General features: G+C 63.5%; 1 protein-coding gene across 1 annotated transcript; it reads right to left on the minus strand.

Annotated features, from left to right (window-relative positions):
- Positions 1-167: 167 nt before the first annotated feature.
- Positions 168-18,553, minus strand: PIK3R6 (phosphoinositide-3-kinase regulatory subunit 6). Its single transcript, XM_077787313.1, has 20 exons — positions 18,470-18,553; positions 13,352-13,447; positions 11,225-11,308; positions 10,778-10,869; positions 10,580-10,648; positions 10,072-10,204; positions 9,097-9,166; positions 8,564-8,747; positions 7,731-7,872; positions 7,351-7,437; positions 6,401-6,845; positions 5,792-5,876; positions 4,968-5,084; positions 4,477-4,587; positions 3,682-3,772; positions 3,041-3,111; positions 2,709-2,799; positions 2,258-2,328; positions 1,748-1,860; positions 168-1,112 (listed from the first exon to the last, which is right to left on the minus strand). Exons 2-20 carry the CDS (start codon positions 13,362-13,364, stop codon positions 956-958), a joined length of 2,226 nt encoding a protein of 741 aa, XP_077643439.1. The 5' UTR covers positions 13,365-13,447; positions 18,470-18,553; the 3' UTR covers positions 168-955.
- Positions 18,554-19,152: the final 599 nt, after the last annotated feature.

Here is a 19,152-nt window from a genome sequence, read left to right on the forward strand (position 1 = left end):
CGGGGCGCGGACGGGAGCCACACGGAACGGGATTGGGTCCAGGTGGGTGTGGGGTGTCCCCGGGGAGGGACAATCTGTCCCGGGCACAGGGAAGAGCGGAACCGCACGTTCAGCTGGAGCTCCTGAGCACCCGTCCCCAGCCGCCAGCACACAACAACCACCAAGGGGCAGCTTCAATTCTTTCAATTGGCACTGAAAGGTCTGCGCTCTCCGGTACAAGTCATCCATGACTCCTATACAAATAATTTAGCATCCATCTACATCATTTACAGCTGTACAGAACAACTCTGGACACCAGCCCACCCTCCAGCCCAGCTCCAAGCCTTTTGGCTTTTGGAGCCTTTTGTCTGTGTGTGCAAGCCCCACAGGGCAGCCCCGAAGAGGCAGAGGGGTGCAGAGCCACTGCTCACCCCTTAAAGCCCGCACGACCCCAACAACAGCAGCTGCTTTTGGGGGGTATCCGAGGTGCCTGAGAGCTCCTGCCGCCCCGCAGCTTCCTTCAGGGACTCAATGTTTGCTGCTCAGGTCTGGCACAGGGGAGCAGCAACAGCGTTTGGGTTGTGAGGTGAAAACCTGACCCCTGCCGGGCTCTGAGGCATCTCCAAAAGGATCACTGCTGCTGCCGGCGGCCCTGGGCTCCCAGGACAGCCAGCGCCACCTCCGCGGGTCTTCCTCTCTCCTCCCCGATGGAGGAGCTCAGAGCTTTTCCCTGACTTGTGCAAAAGGTGAGAGCTCAGTCCTGCAGTGGCTGTGCCCTTGGCAGGGGCATGGGGCACTGTCACACTGTCACCGGCGGGGCAGGGCTGTGCCCTCCAAGCCTATCCACCTCTGCTGGGGCAGCTCTTCACACCGTCACCATTTAAAGTCACCACTGGTGGCTTTTAGTGCGTTTTCTTTCCCCACGTCCTCTGTGATGACCCCACGTCATAACTCACAGCCCCTTCTCCCGTCTCCTTCACGGGATGACTCCTGCAAAAGTGTTGATGGGCAGCAGCAGAGACTTGGGCAGGTATTTCACAAGCCCCACGTCTTCTGTTTCCTGAGGGCTGAGTTTCGTGGTCCTCGTCTTCTGCAGGCAGTAGCTGGGCTCGAGGCAGGGAGACACGTCCAGGCTGGAAGAGCACAGAACACGTTTCCTGCATCCCTGAGCAAAGCCCAGCTCCCCCACTGCCTCTGGGGAGGGCTCTCCCCCCGCCAGGTGCAGCTGCATTTCTGCTTTTTGCAGCTGGGTCTGACTGCAGAGATGAGCTGCTGTGCCAGTGCTTGGCACGAGCCCAAGGTCCCGAGCCTGGCTCAGCGGGACTCAGGAATTCCCAGTTTATTCTGGCTGGACCTTGAGCCACCAGCACATCCCAGGCCAATGCAGCTGTTCCAGGCACATCAATCCCGGCCCTTCCACAGGGCTGGGACCTCTCCCCACCTGCGCCTGCTGGAGCCCCCGGGGCAGGGATGCAGTGGTGCAGAGAGCATCAGCATCCCGATCTAATTCACCATTCCGGAGATCTCAGCTCTGCCTGTCCCTGGGGGTGCCTGCGCTTCCGCTGCCTCCATGACAGCAGCTTTTGTGTCAAGCACCATTTGATCCTCACACCACCCCCCAAAACCACAAATGCAGGAGAGCCCCAGCGTGCCCCGCTTTCCCCGGAGAGGGAACGTGGGGTTTTCGTCAGGGATGAGGATCGGGGCTCCCGGAACACAGGAGGGGATGCAGGGCAGGCATGCAGGGCCCGGCACCCCGGGTTCTCACCCGATCACGTCCCTGTAGGTTCTCCTGCTGTCCTTGTCCAGCCGCACCGTGAAGGGTCTCTGCTCTGGGCTCCTGACCTTGATAATCCGTGTTCTGAACCTGTTTGCCACAGCCTGCGTGGGGAGAGGAGGCAGAGCCCACTGAGGCTGTCCCTGCCCTCCCCGGGCTGCGTGCTGGGCGTGGCAGGGACAGAAAATGGCATTTCTCTGGTTTTCTTTTTTAACCTCAGATGTGGCACAAAGCGAATCCTTTCTCTGTATTCAGAACCTGGCACTGACCAGCAGGGATGAGTGACCAGCAGGGAGGGCACTGACCAGAGGGATGGCACTGACCAGCAGGGAGGGCACCCAGGGTGTCTGGGGCTTTGGCTCAAACATCCAGACTTTTCCACAGAAAATAATCACCAAACGCCCTCGGAGCAGGGTGGCCCCAGAGCCTTCTCCTCCCCTCAGAGCTGCCCTGTCCCTGCTGTGGAAGGGATCTGGCCCTGAGGATCCCACAGGTACTCACTGAGAAGGAGCGGCCTGCCAAGTGGCTGCTCTTGATGATTTCGGTGACGGTCACGCTCAGGCAGCCCAGGCCTGGGACAGAAGCAGAGGGTTGGTCTGGGGCCATGGCACAACCTCAGCTCAGCTCCCCGGGGCCCTGCCCCACATTTGGGTGCACTGGCTATGGGCACACGGGACTCCAGCAGGCTCAGTGGGCACAGGAATCGTGTGGGATCGTGCCCAGAGTGGGGTCAGAGGCTGTGCCAAGGGCCAGCTGGAAGAGGAAGGCTGGAGCTGAAATCCTCTCTGAGCCTCAGACACATCATTCCTGAGAAAAACCCAACCAGAGCATGGGAACACCAATATTCCTGTGCCTAATTCCACCCCAGAGCCCAGACACAGCTGGCACCAAGGACCGTGGCCAGATTTAGTGCCCTGAGCCCCAGGAACCTCACAAAGCAGGAGGAGCCCACCTTCAGCCTCCTCAGCAGGGATGGCCTTCATCAGCAGGCCCGTGGAGCGCAGGGCCAGCGCCAGCTCCTTCTGCCGGTCACTCAGCACGACCTGCGGGAAGGGTCAGGGTCAGCGTCCTGGCACAGCCCTGGCACAGCCCTGGCACAGCCCTGGCACAGCCCTGGCAGGGCTGGGCACAGCTTGTCACAAACACAGGGGAGCCAACAGGCTCTGCACAGCCCCTCTGTCCTTGCCTGGACAGCAATTCCAAAGCAAAGAGGCAGGGCCAGTCCCCTTTTAGGAGATCTGTGCCCTGGAACAGAGACATTTGGGGTGCAGGAGCCCCACTCACCCTCCTGTAGGTCATGGTGAGATCCATGCCAGGCCCATCCAGGGTGCTTTTCCTCTTGGCTGTGCTCAGCTCTGCCGGGAGGGAAGAGGGAGGGGTTGAATCTCCCTCACCCCACCTGCCTGTGCTCAGCAGAGGGATCCTCCCCTGGGCTGAGACCCCCAGTGTCCCACACTGAGACCCCCAAGTGTTCTGCCACACTTTGTCCCCTCTGCCCCTGCCTCGGGATGGGGGGCTCTGTGCCAGCCTGGGTGGCAAATGTGCACTGATGGGGCAGCAGAGTGCACCGATGGAGGAGCTGGCTGGGACTGCTGGAACAGCCCAGCCTCCACACGTTATTCCATCCCTGGCAGCTCGAGGAACTGGATTTCTAGCAGGAAAAGGCCTGGCTGGGAAGCCCAGCTTGTTTCCTCAGCTAGAGCAGGGCTTGGGTCCAGTCCCGAGCGTCCTGGGCCAAGTGAGGCAGAGAACAAACCTGGGCCAGGGGTGCCAGGACTGGCACCAGCCGGGCTCCTGCCCAGGAGGAGGTGGAGGCCATCAGGGAAGTCCTGCCAGGAGCAGGGAGCATTGCCCACGGCCTGGGGCTCCGCAGGCTGGGAGCTGGGGATGGCAGGAGCCCGCCCGGGCTGGTGGGACACGCTCACCTCTGTGCGAGGGGCTCTCCTGCACCTGCACCAGCAGCTCCGTGAGGAACACGTCCTCAGCTGGGTCCTGTGCTGGGTCCTGGAACAGGACCTGAAAGAGAGGGACAGCCCTGAGAGGGAGAGCCCTGAGAGGGACATCTCTGGGAGACACAGCCTGACAGGAACACTGCTGGGGACGTCTCCTCTGTCACCCTGAGGTGTCACACGAGGCTCACAGCCTGGACAGCTTCTCCAGAGCAGCCGTGGGGAGCTGGGACCTGACCATGGCGCTCAGGGTTCCTGTGGGGAGGGGCTGCCAGAGCTGCCAGAGGAGCAGCGAGGGAAGGGTTAATGTTGTATGCCCAAATTTAGCCCTTCTTTGCTGCCCTATCAAACAGGCCTCGCTCTGATACCATTTCAGAGCAAAGCTGGCAGGAAATCAGTGAAACGGTGCTGCAGGAAACCCTGCAAAGCTCCTGCAGGTACAGGAGGTTTTGGCAAGGCTGCTCAGCAAAGCCCTGCTTGCTCCCAGCACCTGAAGCAGGAGGAGGTCCAGGGCTCCTGAGCACCCCGAGCCCAGCAGAGCAGCACATCCCTGACCCCGTGGGGCATTTCAAGGCTCCCTTTGCTGAGCTGAGATCCCCAAACCGCCCTGCCAGGGTCATTGGCTCCAGCTGAGCGGAGCTCCAGGGTCACGGGCTGGGGGCACGGGGAGCCAGGCTGGGATGTGCTGGGTGCCCCCAGAGCCCGCTGGCTCTGCAGGGCCCTGCCAGCCCCTGCAGGGCCACTGGAGCCAGTGCCAGCTGTGCCACTCACCTTGACGGAGTGCACCTGGAAGAGGACGGGCTGGGTGCCCATGCGGGCGTAGTAGGCGATGACATCAGGGAGGAACAGGTCGGTCACCAGGGCCCTGCTCGGTGACGAAGGCTGGGGGCAAATCACAGGCTGGCTCAGCCCCTGACACTTCTCCAAAACCCTGCCACAAAGTCTGACACCCTCCTGGTCACAGAGGGAGGGATGAGCTGGCCTCTGGCCTCCCACCTCCCGCCCCGTGTGCGTGGGCTGGCAGGGCTGGCAGCCGTGGCTCCAAGTGCCGGGAAATGACAGAAATGACAGCTGGGGGGATTTCAGCAAGAGCTTTCTCTCCTGAGAGCTGCCATTTCCTGTCCCCTGGTCAAAGCCACCCATCACAGCAAATGGCTCTTGTGGGCTGGGGCAGTGTCAGGGGAAATCTCTGCCTGGGGATGGAGAGACTCCTCCTCGGGTGCTGCGGGTGTTTTTGGGAAATGGGAAGGGTTTCCTCCTACCATGGTGGCCAGCTTGGGGATGATGTGACACAGGGTGTTGATGTTGCTCTCGTACCAGGGGTCAGCCCTGCCCAGGTACCCGGCCACCTCGCAGAGCTCCTCGGGGCCAGCGTGGTCCTGCAGGGAAACACAGCTCACAGCCACTCCAGCCTGGGGATCCTTTGCTTTTCCTGGGCTTCTATCGAGCAAAACGTGAGGAGAAGGTCCTGGAGAACCCCCCCAGCCCTAAATCCAGCTCCTGTGGGACTCGGCTCACACTTCTGGGAAGCCTCCTGCAGCCCAGGAGGAGCAGGGGGCTCACCGTACCAGGAGCCATAAGGAGGCAGAGACACCTGTGACATTCCCCCATCCCTTCCCCTTCCTGCTCATTTGGCAGGTGCTCAAGCACAAAACTTCCCTGAGGAATGAAAAGAAGGAATTCTGATTTTCTAACGGCCTGTTTGTCAGGGGTCACAGCCGGCTCTGGGCCAGCTTAAAATATCCGAAATGCAATTATTTGCCTCTGTCCAAGGGGAGGGTATGTGCCTGACATAAACCACAAGTAGAGACTCACAGACCTAACACCGGGGCCATGGCCAAGGAGGGAAAGCCCTCAGTGAGCAGCAGCTGCTTCCCCTCAGCATTTGGGAGGTGGGAGAAGCAGCAGGGCTCAGCTGAGCCTCTGCAGCCGAGGCCTGGAGGCAGAACTGAAGGGCTGTGACCCCAAACTGAGCCCCACAGCCCCGTGCTGGCTCCCCCCCTCCCTGTTTCGGGGCCAGGGCAGGGCCGGGTGGGAATCCCTGATCCCCCTGCTCTACCCCCAGGCTCCCAGCCCCGGCACTCACGGCTGCGGCCGAGGGCACCACGGGGATGTGGTAGAACTGCAGGTCCAGCCTGGGCGTCAGGAACACTCGGCGGGCCTCCCGTTTCCTGGAATGAAAGCGGAGATGTCCCGAAGGGAAGGGGCAGAAGGCGGCTCCTGGGCCAGGCTGGCAGTGCCAGGACGCTGTGGCTGCTCTGCCACGGGCCCCCTCGATGCCTCCTTTCCCAGGATGTGCCCTGGGTTCCCAAATCAAGAACAGGAGGTGATGGGGAGCCTCAGAGAGGTTTTTGTCAGGGCTTGGTGCCCCTGCACACGCAGCTCTGCTCCCAGGCTGCCCACACTGTCACCCACCCTGGGGCACCAGCTGGGGGCATCACCTGGGAAACAGCTTCCCTGGAGGATTTGTCCCTTGGGCACGGGAAATCACCTTGCCCCGTTTGTTGTTCATTGAACCGAGCGCCCGGACAGAGGGGGGGAGCGGCCGTGTGCGTTTGGGAGCCAGCAGCGGGACCCGAGCCCGGCCCGGGCACCGCTGAGCCCCCCCGGGCATCACCGAGCCCCGCCGCCCCAGCCAGCCTGGCTGCTCCCCCAGCCCGGGTGTCCCCCCGAACCCCCGGGTGCCCCCGGGTACCTGAGGGAGTGGAAGGCTTGTGCCAGGCGGCCCAGGATGCGATCGTCCCCCAGCAGCACCACGCGGGCGGTGTGCAGCCTCCGGCGCGGGGCCGCGGGCTCGGGGGGCATCCCTGCCCTGCCGGGCGTCTTGCCAGGGGGCTTTTCCCCGGGCACAGCGCTGCCAGCCTGCAGGAGGGTCACGCTGTCCAGCGGGGACGGCTTTTTCTTGATGCCGCCCTTCCTGTGCAGCCGGCGGCGCTCGGCGCAGGGCGCGCACGGCTCGTCGGGCGCGGGCAGGTCCCGCTCGATGCCGCTGTCCGTGGACAGCACCGAGAAGCGGCTCTGCCCGCAGCAGCCGCAGCCCGGCAGCAGCTCCGGCAGCTCCGCCGCCTCCAGCCCCTGCCCCGGGCCCTCGGGCTCGCAGCTCTGCGACAGCGGCCGCAGGAACAGCACCAGCTCCTTCCCTGCGGGCACGGGCCGCGCTCAGCGGGGAGAGGGGCACAGCCCGCTCCTGCCCCGGCTGCCCTCCTCCCGCGGAAGCTCGGCCAGCGGCTCCGGGACAGCCAGCCCTTCCGTCCCGCTCCAGCTGAGCGAGATCGGTGCCACCCGGTGCCACCCGGTGCCACCCAGTGCCAGGGCCCCAGCCCGGGCTGGAGGGGACCCTGGGGACGATCTCGCTCCCAAGCCCTGCCATGGCAGGGACACCAGAGCAGGCTGCTCCGAGCTCCACCCGGCCCGGCCTTGGACACCGCCGGGGCTGGGGCACCCACACCAGTCAGGCGCTGTGGGCGCGTCCTGCTGCAGCCCCGGCTCCTTCAGCAGCCAGGAGGGAGCGCTGGGGCAGCAGCACAGAGCTGCACGAGCTTGGCACAGCACTGCCCAAACTCCCGGCCCAGGGCTCAGGGCTAAGGCACCCCTTGGGACAGCACCCCCAGGCTCAGAGCCCAGCCCGCACCCCGGGGCACTCACAGAGCTGCTCATCCTCTGTCCACAGGTGGAAGCTGATGTTGGGGTTGGGCAGGGGGGTCCCCTGCAGCCCTTCCTGGGGAGCATTCCCTGGGAAAACAAGGATGCTTGGAGCACATGGCAGCGTTTCCCCACGCAGCAGCACGAGCTGAGCACGGGCTGAGGCAGCCCTGGGGCTCTCCCAGCCCAGAGCTGCTGGGGTGAGGCCAGACGTGAGGCTGGGAGGACCCAGCCCTCAACGACCGAGCCATCGCCAAGTGTCTGCACCACTGGAGGGAGGGAGAAATGGGAAGGGGGAAACTGAGGCACGGGCAGGAGCCATGGCAGGGACACGAGGGGACACGAGGGCTCCCGTCCCCAGGGCAGGCCTGCCCGGGGCTCACCTGCGGGTGAGGAGCCCAGGATGCCCTGGTAGATCCTCTCCAGCCGTGCCCTGTGCTGGCCTCGGCCCGAGCCCCCCGCGCTGCCCTCCACAGCCGCCACCACCTGCTGAAAGCAGAGCTCCACGTCCCCCGCGGGCAAGGCCTGTGGGAGAGGGGAACAGGGAAACCAGGAATGGGGGAACGGGAATGATCGGCAATGATCGGGAATGATTGGGAATGATCGGGAATGATCGGGAATGATGGGGCCAGGCAGCGGAGGGGCAGGAGAGCAAAGGAGTCCTGCAAAAACTGCCCCGGGGGACACGAACGCCCTCCTGCCCCAGCAGACGCTGCCTGTGCTGCCTGCTCCCAGCTCCTTTTGGGCAGCCCTGCAGCTGAAGGGCAGCGTGTCCCCGTCAGCGCTGGCACCTGGGGTGACTCTGGGGACATGGGGACAGCAGGCACGCGAAGGTGGCCTGCAGAGTTTCTGAGGCAGACGTTAGTGTCACTGTGAGCCCACAGCTCCTTCAGGAGGGTTGGGAGAAAACTGATTGAAACCTTTCCCCTGAGAGGTTCCTGCAGTGCCCAGGGGCTCCCAGAGGAGACTACAGAGACTCTGCTTCAGCTTTGCTGTGCAAAACCAAACTCAGGCTGAGTTCCAGCCTCTGGCTCTGCTGCAGCCACTGCTTTGCATTCGAAGGGTGTTTGAGTTCAGCCCCAGCCCAGCCCTGGGGCTGCAGACCAGCGCTGGGGATCTTGGGGAGTTTCTCCACTTGCCAAAACACCTTTTGCTTCTCCAGGGTGTCCAGGCAGAGCAGGACCAGGGAAAAGCAGGTCAGGAGCTGCTGTGTTACCTGGAGCCGCGCCCTGAGGCCGTGGGTGTCGCAGGTGTCACCCAGGGCCGCCTGCAGGGCGTGGGTGACCACGCAGCTCATGCAGCCCCGGCGGCTCTGGGACACCTGGGCCGCCTCGGTGTCGGTGGCCAGCGCCTTGCAGATGGCTTCGGGCAGCAGCTCGGGGTCAGCGAAGATGAAAATCCTGGGGGGCAGCAGGGTGGGCAAAGGGGGAGAGGCAGACTCGCATCAGCGGCACCAGGGCTGGCAGGAGCAGCTCTCGTCTCACTTTTTCCATTGCTGCTGTTGATCTTCCCCTTCTCCACCCCGTCTCCCCACCAAGGGCAGCTCCCTACATCCCAAAATAATGGGGGAGAACGTTCCCTCCCGAATCTGGTGACGGACTGGATCTCGCCCAGCAGCGTCCCCCAAGGCCGCGAGGCTCAGGCCCAGCTTGTCTGGTCCAAGCAAGACTAATTCCGAGTGTTGAAAAGGACGGGTTTCCCTGGGGGGCACGGAACCAAAGCCCAGCCCTGGCCAGGGGCAGCACCCACCTCTCCTGGAAGGGGAAGGGTGCGCTGGGCAGGCTGTGCTCGGAGATGACCATCCTTTGGAACAGGGTCCCTGTGGGCACAAACGGCGCTGGCAGCGGGGGCACCGTGCCTGGCCCAGGCTGCTCCAGCTCTGCAGCCTGAGCGGGCTCTGCCCTGCCAGGGAACACCCGCTGGGCACGCCCCAAGCTGCCAGGAATGGGGCCAGAACTAAAACCAGCCCAGGACACCCAGGAAAAGAAACCCCCTTCTACTCCAATGCTTTGCTGGGGTTCCCTTCCTTTGTCTGGGAGCTTGGGAGCGGAGCTGGAGGCAGGAGGGACAGCTCTGCCCCCAGGGCCACCTGGGGATGGCACTGGGGACACCTGAGGAGCAGCAGGGTCTGTGGATCAGGAGGGAGGCACTGCCCTGGCCCTGCCTGGGGCAAGGGTCCGTCCTGGCCTGGCTCAGGGACAGTCCTGGCCTGGCCCAGGGACAGTCCTGGCAGCCCTGGCCTGGCCCAGGGACAGTCCCAGCCTGGCTCAGGGCCAGCCCTGTGGCTGCTCCGAGGGGAGCCCTGCTGGAGCCCCCCTCTCTCCACCTGAGCCATGCCTGTACTAAAGCTCAGGGGAGGGAAAGGAGCCCCTTGGAGGCAGTGCTGGGGAGGAGTGCTTGGGGTGTGGCCTGAGGCTCCCCAAAATGGCACCAAAATCCCCCACCAGGTCTCTTCTGCTTCCCCTCCCCACACCTCACAGGGTGTCTGCACCTTGCTCTGCTCTAAAGGATTGTTTGAAAGGCTCCTATTAAGGAAAACTTGACCTGGAAGAGCTTTAGTGGGAACAGAGAAAAAGAACACAGAGAGAAAAGGAACCAGGTGTCCTTGGGCTTGCTCCCTACCGGGGCTGTTGCCTGCAGCCCCACTGACACCCCCGTGTCCAGGGGCTGCTTCAGAGCTGGTTTCCTCCCCTGGGGGAGCCCAGCCTTGGCAGCCCCCCTTACCTGGGGCTGTCCTCTCCAGCTGCAGCCTGCTGGCATAGTCCAGCCCGATGGTGCAGAAGGGCTTGGGCAGGGTCAGCAGCCTCTTGCAGAAGTCATAAACCCTGGCACAGAGCTCGTCAGGGATGCAGGGAGCCTGCAGGGGAACAGGGGGGCGACAGGCAGTGACCCCTAAATCTGCCCCAAATTCCCGGCACCGAATTCACTACAGAGAAGAACAAGGGGCAGAATCGGGCCCCACAGTGCTTTGGGAACCTCCAGCAATACCCGCTGGAGCTTGGGGCACTTTGTCTTGCCAGCGTGTGGCTTCTGCAGGCACCACAAGGGCTCAGGTGGAGCTGGAGCTCTGTGTGCCACAGGGACACGGGACATGCCCAGCTGAGCCTGCCCGGGGCCGTGCCAGGGCTCTGCTGGCTCTGGGGGGCTGGTCCAGGCTCTGGGTGCCCCAGCAGCCCCTCCTTGGCCCCGATGTCCCCGGGCTGGCACAGCCTGGCACCGGCCCCCGACTCACCTGGATCAAGGTGTACATCAGCGTGTGCAGCAGGGGGATGATGTAATGCCGCAGGTCCCCGCGCTCGGCCTGGGACAGGGCAGGACAGGCACAGTCAGGGCCTGGCAGGGCACCGCGCTGGGCAGGGCAGCCCCAGAGCCCCCAGCGTGGGCCAGGGTCTCTGGGGAGGCACTGTCCCCTCCCTGGGGTGGCACTCACCCTCTCCAGCTCCTTCACCAGGATGCTGACCAGGGTACAGCTGGTTCTGGGGTTCTGGTCCGTTCTCTTGTGCAGGGTCCAGCGCAGCATTCCTGGGAGGGACAGCCGGGGGAGCTCAGGCCACCACGGGGGGACCCGGCTGAGCTGTCCCGGGCACCCGGGAGCCGGGCACTGCGGTGCGGAACTGCCCTGGCACACCCCTGAGGGCCACGGCAGCTCCTGTGCCCTCTCTCCCAGCTGTGCCCCTGGGCCCCTGCCCTGGCTCTGGGTGGCACACGGGGTGGCACACGGGGTGGCACACACTGCTGGGGCATGGACACAGCTGCTGAAGGATTTGGCCGCTCTGGAGAGGGTGGGGAAGGGGGATGGGTGCAGCCGCCGTGTCCCCGCTGGCAGTGGGAGGGAGGGGGTCGGGGCAGGAGTGCCCGGGTGGTGCCAGTCCCTCACCTCGGTCACTCTGGCAGGACGGGTGGTGCCCGTCCAGCTCCCGTAGCAGCGCCCGCACCCGCCGCAGGATGTCCGACTCCAGCTCTGCAGGGACAGTAGCGCCTGAGCCAGGCTGGCACTGCCAGGGGACAGCCGGGACAGAGCCCTCCCCATGGCACCCAGAGCTTTCAGTGCCCCCAGAACCCTCCCCATGGCACCCAGAGCTCCCAGAGCCCCCAGAGCCTTCCCCATGGCTCCCATATCCCCCAGAGCCCCCAATGCCCTCAGTGCCCTCGGAGCCCCCCAAGCTCCCCGAGCCCCCCGAGCCGCCCTGCACACCCAGAGCTGTGCCCAGGGCTGCTGGAGGTGCCAAAGGGTGCCACAGAAGCCCAAAAGTGCTGGCCCAGCCTGGCTGGGAGTTCTTCCGGAGTGCAGCTGGTGACCCCGGGCTGTCCCACCCCCGCTCCAGAGGCTTTCCTGGCACCACGCTCATTTTTACAGCTTGGCACAGGACAAAAGGCTGAACTTTGTCGCCATGGTACCATCCTAAAGGTTCCTGCAATTGCCTCGTACCTGCGGTTTAAGGAAATCACTGACTTCTCCATCACTTGTGAGTGAGCACAGGCCCAGCCTGCGGCGCCCAGCTGGGCTGTGCCCGACCTGGCACAGCAAATGCCAGACCTGGCACAGCAAATGCCCGACCTGGCACAGCAAATGCCCGACCTGGCACAGCAACTGCCAGACCTGGCACAGCAAATGCCCGACCTGGCACAGCAAATGCCAGACCTGGCACAGCAAATGCCAGACCTGGCACAGCAAATGCCCGACCTGGCACAGCAAATGCCAGACCTGGCACAGCAAATGCCAGACCTGGCACAGCAAATGCCCGCAGGCTCTGCCTGTGCCCAGCTCCCTCAGCCCTCCCTGGGAGCAGAGACCAAAGGCTTGGCCAAAACCTCACTTCTGCCTCCCAGGGAAGCGTGAGCTGCTCCGAAATGCCCGCCTGGTCCTGGCACTGCTGCCTTTCCCACGCGCCTCCTGCCCTGGGGATGATTTTGGCTTTCCCAGGAGGGAGCCGTGCCAGGGAGGAGCCGCAGACCCGGGTCAGACCCCCCTGCTGAGGGTCTGTGCGTGCACCGGCTGCCCCCCTGCCACCCCAAAAATATCCTTACAAAAAAATACTCCGGGTTTGTCTGGTTTGGAGGCGTCATTCGGACAAAGGTCTCGGAAACTTCTCTTTCCTCACTCTTGCCTTCCTCCTGGGATTTTGGGGAGCTCCCTGGTGTCACTCTCCTGTTTATTGGCGCGGACTGTTTGAAATGTCCAATGTCCTGCTCTTTTCCTTTGTGTGTGTTTGCACCCTCCAGGGGAGGTTTTCCTGAGCACTGCCCTCAGTCCTGTCCTCCCCTCCTGAATCAAAGCAGCCCCAGCGCCGAGGCTCCCTCACGGGGGGCAGAGCAAAGAGTTTGACCCAGCACAAACAAGAGGCACTTTGATCTAAAAACAGCAAAAAATAAACCCGGCAACAAAGAGCAGCGGCTTGGAAATGGAATAAAACCTTTCAGCAATGACATCCTGACCCTGGGAAATCAACAGCACCTCTGAAACGGTGTGAAAATTAAACACGGGGGGAAATGGAGTGAAATACACACCAAATAAAAAAAAATACTATAAAATAAAAAAAAATATTAATAATAAAATATACTGCTATAAAAGAAAAAATCAAAATAATAATAAAATATACTACTAAAAAAGAAAAACTAAAAATAAAATATACTACTATAAAATAAACAGTTAATAATAATAATAAAATAAAAATTATCAATAGTAAAATATACTACTGTAAAATAAAAAATTAAAAATAAAATATACTATTATAAAATAAAAAATTAAGAATAATAAAATAAAACTTATTAATAATAAAATATGCTACTGTAAAATTAAAAATAAAATCTACTACTATAAAATAAACTACTTTAATACACAAATGTTTTGTCAGATGTGAGTGCCCCACACTCAGCCAAGCTTTTGGCTGCCCCTGCGCCGCTCTGTGCCTCATTTCCCCTCTTCCAGCAGCGCTGGGAACCCCTGGGAAGGCAGGGGGCTCCCTGCTCCCGGCTCCCCCCGGCCCCGCTCGGCATCACCCACCTGAGCTCTCCATGGCCGGGCCGGCGCTGCCGCTCCGGGCGCCGAGCGCGGAGCTCCCCACGGCGCTGGGGCATGGCCTGGCAGCCGCCACGGTGCCTGCGGGAACGGAACGGCTCGGCTCGGCTCGGCTCGGCCGGGCTGGGGCTCGGGGTGGGCCTGGGGGGCACCGGGACCCCGCGGGACCCCGTGGGCAGGGGCACAGCCCAGGGCTGGGCACGGGCGGTGCTGGGGGCACAGCCCCAGCTCGGAGCGGCGGGCACCGCCAGTCCCGGGGCACCGACGGTCCCGAGGCACCGTCAGTCACGGGTGGGCACGGCCGGTCCCGGGTGGGCACGGCCGGTCCCGGGGCACGGCCGGTCCCGGGTGAGCACGGCCGGTCCCGGGCGGGCACCGCCGGTCCCGGGTGGGCACGGCCGGTCCCGGGTGGGCACGGCCGGTCCCGGGGCTCCACCAGTCCCGGGTGGGCACGGCCGGTCCCGGGTGGGCACCGCCGGTCCCGGGGCTCCACCAGTCCCGGGCGGGCACGGCCGGTCCCGGGGCACGGAGACCCCCGCTCCGCCCTCGGGCTCCTCTCGCCGCCGCAGGAAGCGGCAGCCAAATGCGGCTGAAGGTGTCGGTGGCTTCCCACATCCGCATCCTCCTGGCGCTGCGGGGGCGGGCGCTGCCCGCCTGCCACAGCTTCCAAATTTAGCAAAGCCCGACGTGAGCCCGGCCTGCCCGAGGAACTCTGCTTCTCCCGGCTGCTCCGGCAGGGCTCCTTTCCCTCCCGGCAGCGAAGAGCAGCTGAGGCTGAGCCCACAGCGCTCTGCTGCTCCCAGAGCTTGGGTGTCCCGGGAAAATCCAACAGGAAGAGGCAAAAGTGGTCCCCGGCACGCTCGGGACACGGTCACGCTGTCCGGGGAGGACAGGAGGTGCCGTGGGAGAAGAGGGTGAAAGGACCCGCACAGGAACGGCTCTGAGGAACAGCGGGGTCAGGCATGGCCCTGCCAGGCTCCAGCCACTGCTCCTCCCTTGGCCAGGACCAGCACAGGAACCCAAACGAGCAGAAATTCCCCCTTTTCCCTGGGAATGTTTCTGACCAGCACAGGAACCCAAGCCAGGGAATGTTTCTGAACCCAAAGAACAGAAATTGCCCCGGTTCCCTGGCGTGTTTTCTGCCTGCTGTGCTGCCCGAGGCTGAGGGCACAGCCCCTCAGCCCTGCCTGTGCCCATCCCAGACCCAGCAGGGTCTGCTCTCTGTGCCCCTCGTCCCCCTGGACCTGCTGCCTCCCCTGCAGCAGACACGAGGCACAGCTCATCCCATAATAACCGGCTGCTTTGCTGTCTGCCAGCTCAGCAAGACCAGAGCCTTCTCTGCATTCATCCCACTTCTTTGCAGAGCTGCAAATCTCTGCTTCCTCTCCGCAATTCTTAAAATACCCATGGCATCAGCTGGATTTTATTCCTTTTGCAGGGAGAAAAATGAAGAAGGAAGGGCAAGAACAGAAGTCGCAATTCTCCCTTCAGGATTTGATAATTCTGAGATTCATAGGAGAAAAACCCTAAATGACCCCAAAACCGCCTTCCCCAAGGGTTTGGAGCAGTTTTGGGGAACAACTGGTTCTATGCTTCAAAATGCAGGACTTGGCAGTGAAAGTGCAGCTCACCCTGGACCCTGGCAGATAAATTCATGGGTTAAGGGGAATTGCAGGCTTAAAGGGAACCCTCCTGTTCCAAACTGCAGGTGCTGGAGACAGCGAGAGCAGGGCCTGGCTGAGCACAGGGTGCTGAGTGCCCCACAAACCCTCCTCAGCCCCTCCTCTGCAGGGCAGCAGCCCGGGGGCAGGGTTGGGCAGTTTGTACCAGTGCTCTGTCCCAGCCCAGCTAATCCCAGGTGAAGCTCTGTGCCATTCCGGGATCCTCCAGCCTCTGCCTCCTCTCACCTCACTGAAAATCCCATTGAGGGCTGGGGCCGTGGTGACTCAGGCTGGCCCCTGGAAATGTGGGGCTGCAGCAGCTCCCCAAAAACCTCTGCTCTGTCACGCAGGCTGTAACGCTGTCAGAAATCACCAAACCCCAACCTCCCCCCCGCGACCAGGTGAAACACGAGAGGCACAGAAATAGCTGAAGCGAGGCAGAAATAGCTGAAGCCACGGAAGAAAACCCAGCCCCAAAGCCTTGGGTGGTGGGAGCTGTGCTGGCAGCAAACGAGGCTGCCCTGGGGTGCTCCAGCATGTCCAGGATCCTCTCTCTGCTCCCACCCCAAATCCCTGGAGCTGGGCTGGCCATACCAGCCTGAGCCCCCTCCTGCTCTCGTTTCCAGATTTAACTCCAGCCCTGGCAGCGCTCTGAGATGAAAGCAGATGCTCTCCCTCGTGCTCCTACTGCCAAGGAAGAGAATCTCGAGCCCAGGCTCGGCTTTCCAGCATCTCCTTGAGGCTCCGTTTGCCTGCTGGCTGCTCGGGGAAGGCACAGCCCTGCCGGGGGTCCTGCCCGGAGAGGGGGAGAGCACGGAGGGCTCTCGGGGCCAGCTCAGGAATGAAACTCCTTCACTGGCCCTGCAGTGAGCGTTCATCAGCCACAGCTCTGCAGGAGCCCCCAAGCCTTTGCTGGAGCTGTGGAAGTCCAGCAGCTTCCTGGACACCACCGACTGTTTGGAGACTTCCTTGCCAACATCACATTTCATTCTTCCTAAGGAAAGGAAAGAGTCTTCCGGAAACAGCAGCTTTTTAGATTTAGCATCTCTTTCCATCCCCGGAGTCAACTTTGGAAAAACAATCACAGGGAAAAAATAGGTGTGATTTGAAAGCCACGGCCAGGACTGTGCTCACAAACAGCCCAGGCAAGCACTGCCCACCTGAGGGGGAATAAAAGCAGGGAGAGCTCAGGCTCCCAAATGTGGCCCAGCTGGGAGGGCCAGGCTGTTTCCTGGGCTGGGAGGGGCTGAGGGAGGGCACAGCTGCTCCTTGCCTCCCTCCAGAGCCATGCCCTGGGCAGGACTGTCATCTGCACGGTCACTGGGACAGCCCTGCCCTGTCACACACGCCTCGGTGCCACCGGCTGGCACAGAGCAGTGCCCCAGTGCCCGGCTCTGTGCAGGACTCTGCTGCCCATCCCCTGCCTCTGCCACAGCTGCCTCAGGTGGCCGCGGTGGGGGTGACCTGGGGAGGGCACAGAGGAACCCCTGGGGGTGACAGGAAGAGAATGACAGGAAGAGGGTGACCAGAGTGACTGCGTGGCACCCAGCCCTGCGGGGGCAGTGCCAGGGCTGGGGGTGCTCTCTTGGCACCGTAGGAACACAGTGATGTGACAGCTGTGGGCAGGGAGGGCACAGAGAAGCCCTTAGCAAGGAAGGGATGAGGGTTTAGGGTTGCACCAGGACAACAAGGTCAAAAAGGCGATTTAATTACAGGGCAGAGACATCAACAGCTCCTCTGCTTTCAGTGAGCTCCCGAAAACTCCAGTCTGGCCTGAAGAACTACAGCACCCTGCCCTGAATCACACCCGGCCCAGCACAGCTCCTGAAGCTCTCCCTGCCCTGAATCACACCTGGATCAGCACAGGTCCTGCAGCTCTCCCTGCCCTGAATCATACCTGGATCAGTGCAGGTCCTGCAGCTCTCCCTGCCCTCAGTCACACCCAGCCCAGCACAGCTCCTGAAGCTCTCCCTGCCCTGAATCACACTCAGCCCAGCACAGCTCCTGCAGCTCTCCCTGCCCTGAATCATACCTGGATCAGCACAGCTCCTGCAGCTCTCCCTGCCCTGAATCATACCTGGATCAGCACAGCTCCTGAAGGTCTCCCTGCCCTCAGTCACACCCAGCCCAGCACAGGTCCTGCAGCTCTCCCTGCCCTGAATCATACCTGGATCAGCACAGCTCCTGAAGCTCTCCCTGCCCTCAGTCACACCCAGCCCAGCACAGCTCCTGCAGCTCTCCCTGCTTGGCGAGCTGCCGTGGGAGGGAGCAGCATCCCCAGCAGGTAAGAGTCACGGGAGGCGGCTCTGAGCAGCCCGAGGTGCCGAGCCAGGCGCTCAGGGCAGGAGGACTGAGCCCTGCCCGCCGCAGGCTTGGCTCACGTGCCTTTGCTCGCAGCGAGCCCCGAGCACGCAGATTTTTGCTTCCTTTCTGGACAGGGCCCCGCTCTCTGCTCGTTATCGCTCTGCCATCGCTTCTATTGCCCTGTCACCGCCGCTCGGGGCCCCAGGGGACAGCCCAGGCGCCGGGCCAGCTGGGCAGCCACAGGACCGCACACGCAGCCAGGGCCAGCGTGCGAGTCACCCCCGCCGTGCCAACATCCCCAGCACAGCCCCGGGCACGGGCAGCGGGGACGGGGCGCCCGGGGGTGGCCGGGGTGGCACTGGGCAGGTGACTGTCCCTGGCAGCACAGAACAAAGCGGAGCGGCACGGGCTGGTGCCAGGCAGCCCCCGGGATGGGGCAGAGCTCACTTACCGGGCCGGGCCGGGCCGTGCGGGGCTGGCACGGCCAGAGCAGCGACAACGCCCTGCCAGGCCCGGTGCCGGCCCCGGGGCTCGGGCAGCAGGAGCCCCGCGCTCCTGCCTGGGACGGGCTCCAGCCCCTGCCCGGCAGGATCCCGCCGGCTGGCAGGGCAGCTGGCACTGCTGCTCCGCCCGCAGCATCGCGTTCCTGATCTCCTGCACCACCGCGGCTCCCTCCCCTCGTCCTGCCCGGGAAAAGGAACGGCTCTGCCCCCAGAGCCCTCCCGGGTTCTGTCAGCCCTGGCATCCAGCGCTGCTGCAGACGGTGCCAGTCCCCAGACAAAGCCCTCGGCAGGGGCAGAGCAGCCCCGAGAGCAGCGGGGCACGGCATTCCCGCGGCATTCCCCACGGCATTCCCCGCGGCATTCCCGCGGCATTCCCCACGGCATTCCCCACGGCATTCCCCACGGCATTCCCCTCGGCATTCCCACGGTATTCCCCACGGCATTCCCCACGGCATTCCCCACGGCATTCCCCTCGGCATTCCCCACGGCATTCCGGCGGCATTCCCCACGGCATTCCCCACGGCATTCCCCACGGCATTCCCCACGGCATTCCCGCGGCATTCCCCGCGGCATTCCCGCGGCATTCCCCACGGCATTCCCGCGGCATTCCCCGCGGCCGGAGCCGGGGCTCTTACCTTCCTCAGGCCGGGCTCGGGGGGCCCAGGGAGCCGCAGCCCCCCGAGGGGGCCCGGCCGGCGCGGGGGGCACGGCAGGGTCCCGCGGGGGACATCGGCCGCGGGTGGCGGCGGAGCCGCGGCGGCTCCCGGGCTCTGCCGCCGCTTCACAGCGCGCGGGGCGGAGGGGAAGCGCCGAGTTATTTCGGGACAATTTCCTCTCCGGCGGAGGAGCCCCGCGGTGCCAGAGCCGGCCCCGAGCGCGGCTCCGTCCCCCGGCGCTCTCCGCACGGGCGGAGCAGCGAGGGAGGCTCAGCCCTGCCCTGGGCGCGTCCCCTCAGAGCAGGTCGGGCCAGGGGATGAGTCCGTGAGCCTGGCACCGCCCCTGGCACCAGCCCTGGCACAGCCCCCGCTGTGCTGCCAGCCGCCCCAGACAGGGCGATGCCTGCGCTGCCGCCGCCCAGGGAGGCAGAGGGGGCCCGGGTGCTCACACCTCCCGACAAACGGCGCCGCTCCGGGACACCGGGAGTCCCTCCAAGGACCTTTTCCATCCGCCCGCTCCAGGCACGGTGTTTGTGCCCCTGGCAGCGCCTCCCGCCCGCAGCATCTCCCACATCTGCTTTTGCTCAGGGCTCTGCGGCTGCCGCGGCAGCTCAGCTGCTGCCAGCTCGGGCACAGCCGGGGCAGGGAGCGCCGGTCCCCCG

The sequence above is a fragment of the Lonchura striata genome, chromosome 19 (assembly GCF_046129695.1).
Source record: "Lonchura striata isolate bLonStr1 chromosome 19, bLonStr1.mat, whole genome shotgun sequence".
Taxonomy (NCBI): Eukaryota; Metazoa; Chordata; class Aves; order Passeriformes; family Estrildidae; genus Lonchura; species Lonchura striata.

Coding starts and splice junctions, on each gene's coding strand:
- PIK3R6 (XM_077787313.1), bottom strand. Junction 1,861..2,257: donor TGGCAGGCCGCTCCTTCTCA/GTGAGTACCTGT, acceptor CTCCCCACGCAG/GCTGTGGCAAACAGGTTCAG. Junction 1,113..1,747: donor ACCTACAGGGACGTGATCGG/GTGAGAACCCGG, acceptor GTGCTCTTCCAG/CCTGGACGTGTCTCCCTGCC.